General features: G+C 29.6%; 2 protein-coding genes across 2 annotated transcripts; both read right to left on the bottom strand.

The window, feature by feature from the left end:
* Window positions 1-268: 268 nt before the first annotated feature.
* LOC113516099 (uncharacterized) lies at window positions 269-3,198 on the bottom strand. The gene is made up of 2 exons (XM_026900465.3): window positions 2,526-3,198; window positions 269-2,162 (listed from the first exon to the last, which is right to left on the bottom strand). The coding sequence occupies exons 1-2, from the start codon at window positions 2,871-2,873 to the stop codon at window positions 1,749-1,751; spliced, it is 762 nt and encodes a 253-aa protein (XP_026756266.1). The 5' UTR covers window positions 2,874-3,198; the 3' UTR covers window positions 269-1,748.
* Window positions 3,199-4,169: 971 nt separating this feature from the next.
* On the bottom strand, window positions 4,170-5,359 carry LOC113516134 (uncharacterized). Its single transcript, XM_026900507.3, has 2 exons — window positions 4,914-5,359; window positions 4,170-4,778 (listed from the first exon to the last, which is right to left on the bottom strand). Exons 1-2 carry the CDS (start codon window positions 5,253-5,255, stop codon window positions 4,353-4,355), a joined length of 768 nt encoding a protein of 255 aa, XP_026756308.1. The 5' UTR covers window positions 5,256-5,359; the 3' UTR covers window positions 4,170-4,352.
* Between the last annotated feature and the right edge of the window lie 1,832 nt (window positions 5,360-7,191).

Below are 7,191 nucleotides of genomic sequence, written 5' to 3'. Positions count from 1 at the left end.
CGCACTTCCTTTATTTTGAACCTAAACGAAGTACTTAATTTTAGCTTTAGATATCGATGTCATAAGATTTTATTTCTCATAATAACACAACTGAAGTGTCCGCAGTACAGAGATATATTTTTTCATGGTTCATATATCCTGATCAGATGTGAAGCGACGATGATGGAACTATTGGTACAAGCGATCTGAATTTTCAATAGTGAAATGTAAGCGATGTTTGTTTGAATTATAAACAAATGCTGTAACAGCAATAAAAAAAAAATCAAACTTGTGTATATCGTTTTATTGCACTTATATCTATTTATTTACACTCCTACTTATTGCTATAACACATATTATAAGTTTGCAACTTACAATTTAAACAAAATCATAGACAATGAATGAAGCTTGCGCAACAATTTTTTTTTTATTGTATGAATATGGAGTGGTAACCCCACCTGCGCTAATGGGATACGCTGGCGGGGCACCAGTGAAGGGTGATCGATGAGGATGAAAACAGGTCAATTAGCCCATCATGATGAATTCATCAGGAATTAATCATGATAGTTTCCAGGGGGAACCGCGAGGAGGTCGACCTGGTTGGATATATTGTTAGCAATGGGATTCTAAGTCTCCATTACTAACAATCCCTTTTCTCCCCCCCCCCCCCGCGCAACAGGTTTGTAAGTAAAATTGTTACCTTTCACACAATGGATCTATTTTTAAAAAATTATAGATGGAACAGTAACTCTATCTGCGCTGTTGGTATATGCTAGCATAGTATCAGTAAATGATGATAGGTTAAGATAAAGTAGGGTCAAAGAAATCACAATGGTTTGAGGACCCTGTGGAAGGTTAACCTAATAAGATAAATTGCAAGCAATGGGGCTCTGTGGACCTCATAACTGGCAATTTTCCTCCCAGTCTAGTGATATTACAATCACATTCAAATTATATTCTGATATCTACACTTGGAGCTCAATGTTTGCTGCATCAGCTAGTTATTAGTTAACATTAGAAACAAATTCATTCTTATATTACATTCTTGTATTTCTTTGGAGATAAAAGGTTCCCATCGCAAAATATGTACAGATCACATAAAATACAATGCAAATGACACATTTTATACTTATCATAAGAATTTTAATATTTAAATAGAGTGAAAATATTTTTTCTTTAATTTTTATATTAAAATCTTATACTTCATTTTTTTTTTAATTTTTGTACAATTATATACCTCTATAAAAGGGCATCACTTTGCAATGCCTTTTTTTAAACTTATTTTTGTGTAAAATTTGAATGTATATATAATATATTAAAAAGTCTATTTTTTAACCAACTTTATCATTTAAACAGCTAAGTGTCACATATTTTTTAAATGTTAAATGACATTATATTTTACCTATAGATAGATATAGGTAGAAATATGAAATTCGTTTTTGAACTTATCATATTAACATGATCATGATCATGTGACCATAGTGACAATATTGAAGGACAATAAAATTGTTTTTGATATTTATTGCTTATAAATACTAAAAAATGTTTTAAATAAATTAATAAAAGTGTTATTTCCATTATTTTCATGACATCAGATGTGATGTCATAATACATTAGGATTTTTTAAGTCTGACAAAATATAATGGAAAATGCTATAAAATAAAAATAAAATTCTCTTTGGTTAAGCCAAATGTAGAATAGTTTTTCAAAATTAATCACCATGAAAATTATTATTGAAGAATAATAAAACAGTGAACTGGCATTGTTGTTCACTCACTGGCTAAACAAGATAATCTTGCTTCACTGACAATATTTTGTATTTCTAATTGGACCTTCAAAGCTTTTTGTAAATCCATCTTCCTCAATTGTGTGGCAATGTATTTTCCATAAATATCAAATTCATCCTCTCTGATGTGTGAATCTAAATTAGAATCTAAACTACCTCTATAAGTTCTATCAGAGTTATCTTCACTAGGACTTCTGCGGCTCTTTTTTTTATTGTTAAGATCACATAAATCGGACTGATGCTTTTGATACTCATCCTTTGGTTCCGATTTTAACAAAATCACATAATCATCATGGTTCTGTGCAGAAAATGGGTCAATACTGGTTTCTTCTTCATTGTCTTCCCCGGTAGACACCCATATTTTTTGTGACGTGTCATCTGGAGTTTCATCTTCATCCTATTTTAAGAAATTTTAGGTTATAATTTTTTATGCAATTTGAAATAGTAATTAATAATAATAGTTTACCTGATTACAAGTAGTAATTGTCACCTACAAATATGAACAGTACCATAAAGTCATCACTGAGTATTCAAGTGTTGTCATTCTACTTTATTAAGGTGTTATACCTTCATACATTTTAATTTTATTAAGTACCATAGTATTCTATTGTTGTAAAAAAAAGCCAAAACTGTTCACTGGGATTGGAATTAGTATGATAGCTTTTTATAGAATTATGATAATATAAAACCCAGCAATTGTAGTAGAGACTATAGGTCGAGTATACAATACTTAGGATGTTTGGACACATATATTACTTACATTAACGGGTATATCGACGTCGTATTTACTTCTTCCCATAACACTAAAATGTTTATGCCATTCTGCAAACCATTTCATTGCCGGCGTGTACACCGAATCGGGACAGGATCTATTTTTTATTTTAGCCAATTCTTGTACGTATGTTGATCTTAGATTTTTTATTTTCATTTTAACTTCAATTTCGTGGAGAACTAGACCCGTAACAGCGTTAAATTCTGTACTTATATCTTTGTACGCCTTCTGCCTTTTATTTTTCATCCTATAACACGGGTGATCTGGATTCCACAAATATTCATGACTCAAATATATTTTAACAAAGTGGTAAGTCTCATTTTCGCTCCACCTCATTGTTTATGTTCTCTTCAATTATAGTAAATTATTATTATTATGGAACAGAATCAAAACAAATCACAATTATTAAATACTATGTAAGCAAAGCAAGTACCCTAGCCAGCTAAGTAGGTAGAACGTTTAGTAGTATAGTACTTAGTAGATGCACAAAATCTTATACCCAGCGCGTTATAGTATGATAAGGGTGACAGTATACTAAAATCATAAGAAAGTTTCTAAAATTCAATTAAATATTTATTAGGATAATGTATTAATATAATGTACGACTTTAAATTTGGTTCTAACAAGTAAAATTATTTTATTTACTGAAAGTGTCAAAATATACTACAATGTCATCTGTCACTAGCACTTCGCATCATATTATAATACACAGAGTATAAATTTATTATCAAATAGACATGGGTACGTTTACATTTGCAAGATTTTAGTTTCTGTAACACGTGAATTTATTAACCATAAACTGTTAAAAAAATAATTTCCTGAATGAAATTACAAATAATCTCGTAAATTATTTATAACTAGAACGTGGCTTAACAGGGGAAGTATTTTCCAAGATAATATATAGCCTATGTTACTCGTTGATAAAGTGGCTCCTCTATAAGTGAACATTTTTAAAATCAATTGATTAATTTTTTAGATTATTCATTTCAATCAACAATCGCCGTTCACAAACTATCGCTAATTGTAAAAGAAATATTATGCAGCACGATTGCTTCTTAATCTTCTCTTCGACAAACAGCGCTATTTACAATCTATTGGGAAAATTAGAACTAAATAAAAATAATAATTTTAGTTCCTAAATTATCATGCAGAGGCAGCATCGACCGTTGTTCACTTATTACTTTTAAATAATATTAAAACACGTTATACATTTAATACGGATAATGATAAATGGTAACGTCTATAGAGACGCCAGCAATACCGTGTCAGTACTTATTGGGGACTCTTATATAGAATAATAATATAAATACAATAAATATAGCTATAACCCATTTAAAAATAAAATTCAAAGAAGCAAGAAGAAGGTATTATTGTAAACAATAGATTTACAAAACTGATTTCTTTTAATCTGAATGTTTCCAAGTGTTTTGATTTGTTAATCAATTATGCTAATGTATTTAAATAAAATTCAGAATATAGATCAATAATATCATACTGTAATCCAAGTTTTTACCACTGAATTAAACTTGGATAGACATTTAAAAGAATATGAATTCATGTACTACATTTTATTCATTGACACCATTTATTTATAAGATTTTGTATGATACCATGATTCAAAATGCCATCAGGTAAATAGTATTGCATTTTAATTTTGTAGTTTACAAAATTTACATTCATCTCGAAGACAATCTTTGGCTTTTAGTATTACATAATTACAATTATAATTAACAACAAATATAATACTGAAAATATTTTGTTTTAAACAATAGAAAAATATTGACTTAGATAATAAATTAACAATTATTTTTGTTTTTAATCACTAGATATGTCAGCAATTCTGGCCTCACTCACAAGATTCTGTATTTCAAGCTGAAGTCTCAGAGCCTTCTGTAAATCCATTTTTCTCAATTGTGTTGCAATATATTTGCCATATATATCAAATTCATCCTCTCTAGCCACACATTCTGAATTTGAATCTGTGGAATAATCTTGAACTGGGCTTCTGTGCTTAAATTTTTTCTTTTTATTTTTTTTGTAGCTTGCTAGTGTGTTTCTCTCTTTTTTTATTTTGAGAACAGTATCATCACCTTTTGAAGAATCATCTGCTTTTGTAGAATCATACTCATCATCAGTTTGTGATATTAAAGGATCAGGATTTACTTCCTCTGTAATCCCATTTTGCAGTTCTTGGTCCACCCATATTTGGCAAGAAGAATCTACTTCAGCAGACTCCTGAGACTGAAATTTGATACATATATAAATATACAATATAGGAAATAATTTATAATATTTAAGTATGAGAATTTTATAAAAATGTTTAAAATATAATTGACGAACGTAATTAATTTTAAACAACTTATTTCAATTACTTACATTGCTATAAGAAGACTGTCTGTTTGTTGTTATGTTTTTCAAACATCGATCCATTTCATTAAACCAGATTAACGACGGCTCATAAATTGAGTTTGGACTCGATTTCTGTAGTATTTTGTGTATTTGTTGAACATATGTTGTACGTAGGTTTTTAATTTTAATTTTTACCTCTGGAATCGAAAGTATTTTACCTGCAGTTGCTTTAAATTCAGTAGAAATATCGGTGTAAGCTTTATCTCTTTGGTATTTTAGTTTGTAACCTGGATGCATCGGATTCCACAAACATTCATGTTTTAAGTAAATTTTCACAAATTCTAAAGTGACTGCTTCACTCCAACGCATTTTTATTTACTAGTTTATTTATGAAATACAAAATGTTATTGCAAATATTTTGCTTTGCAATTTCATTTTTTTCATTGGTAGTTTCTGACAATTGGTTGACACTGCATTTGACAGTTTTTTTTTTAGCGTTTCTGCAATAGAAAAGGTGTTACGTCTTTGGGTTATAGGTATTTGCATCTGAAAACGTTTTTCAGATACTATTTCAAACAACATTACTTAAGGTAACTAATAATGAATGACGCTTGATACTTATGTAGCAGCGAATTGACCTACCCTGTCGTGTACACATGCTAGCTACATTCCGCGAAGGACGTAGTAGAGGCTACGTAATATTTCTAATATAGTTATTTTTTTGTAAAAGGGTGCTTAAAGTTATTTCTAGACATAACTCATGAAAACAAGAGCTCCTTTATTACTGATGAATTCAAAATCTCACTCTATATTCTATTTTTAATAAAAAAAGATTCTATATTTAAATGTTAAAATAGTTTTAGTATCGAGAGTGATTAAATAAAAACGTTCGATGTTTAATATCTAAGAACAAGGAATTATATAGAAGGGATGATAAAATAAAAACTATAAATCATATGGTTGTCTAATTTCTTCTTATGTAAATATAATTAGTAAAATTAGGACGAAACATACGTATGTTTCTATATAAGTTGCTATTTTTCTCAATTCATAGCAGACTAGTGTATAAAAAATGTTTGATACGTTAATTATTTGTCAATAACAAATTTTACATTACTAGATAATATACTGTGTCGATAGTTTATGTAGAATGTACGCAAGCAGGTTATATCTGTATTTGGTAGGGTTATACGGCCGTATAATATTGTGTATAACGGTCCCGACATAGAATAGGCCAATACTAGGAAATATTGACCGTGTAGTGTACTCTCAAGTGTTGGTCTATTCTGTGGGTAAGCGACTAATTTCGGGGTATGGGCAGTAGCGTCCTCCCTAAAACATCAGCGTGAGATCTACTGGATTTTAGTAATCTTAGAAATCTGTTTTTATGCCACATTCGTCATTCGCAAGGGCAATCACATTTATATTTAACCGACTTTAAAACGAGATTCTCAATTTGAGTATTCCTATTTTCAAATTTTCGATACGAATATCGTTTTTGAATAATTTTGTGTTGCCAATTTAACTACTTGTGAATTTTCTAAATTTTAAACTCTAAATTCGACTAAATTCTATGTTCAATGTGACATGACCAAATCAGTAAGTCAGTTTAATTAATTTCAGTTGAGTGTAGAGTCCAGTAGCTTAAACAAATTTGGCTAAATTAGGTCAGCTTTAAATTTATTTAATGAAGTTTGGTTCAATTTGGCTTAATTAGATCACTGAAATCGTATTTGTTAGGCATAATTAGGCTAAGTTTGTTTAAGTTTGTATTTACGCATTAAAAATATGAATAAATTATAAAACAAAATAAATATAGAAGTTATAAAGGAAATATTCATAACTATTTATCACGCAAAATTGTATGAAAAAGTTGACCCATTTTTCTCGAAACATTTGTTTGGAGATTATCTAATCTAAGACTGTGTATTATCAAATTGTCGTGTTAAGTTGTTGTTGTCTGCCATATGACAGTGTAGCGACATTCTGTTCCTATATAAAATATTCAATAATCCATCTCCTCTTTAGATATTTATGGTTAAGTAATACGTAAGTACGGTGCACGTATACGAAGTGTATCGGATAAGTATGGTTACAATGCAAACCTGTTTCGAAAAGATTTTCATAGTTATTAGTTAAGAGTTTATTACGTAAGTACTGCCCTATAGAAGCATATTATTTAGCCGTCATATAAATTTATATAGCATTGATCGATATGTAAATGGGTCTATTATGATGTAAAGCTGTTATTACCTGGCATACCTCTGGGGGCCATAGCCAGGAATCGTGTTGGGAAAGAAATTAA

The sequence above is a fragment of the Galleria mellonella genome, unplaced genomic scaffold, assembly GCF_026898425.1.
Source record: "Galleria mellonella isolate WM207_F2 unplaced genomic scaffold, CSIRO_AGI_GalMel_v1 utg266, whole genome shotgun sequence".
NCBI lineage: Eukaryota > Metazoa > Arthropoda > Insecta > Lepidoptera > Pyralidae > Galleria > Galleria mellonella.
Note: the sequence above shows the minus strand (reverse complement) of the source record. Positions and strands in the feature narration are given on the sequence as shown.

Bases quoted from the DNA above. Each gene is read 5' to 3' on its own strand.
- LOC113516099 (XM_026900465.3), bottom strand. From the start codon at position 2,873: ATGAGGTGGAGCGAAAATGAGACTTACCACTTTGTTAAAATATATTTG. The intron at 2,163-2,525 runs GTAAGTAATATA...TTCTTAAAATAG, and splicing joins ACGTCGATATACCCGTTAAT to GATGAAGATGAAACTCCAGA.
- LOC113516134 (XM_026900507.3), bottom strand. From the start codon at position 5,255: ATGCGTTGGAGTGAAGCAGTCACTTTAGAATTTGTGAAAATTTACTTA. The intron at 4,779-4,913 runs GTAAGTAATTGA...ATCAAATTTCAG, and splicing joins GACAGTCTTCTTATAGCAAT to TCTCAGGAGTCTGCTGAAGT.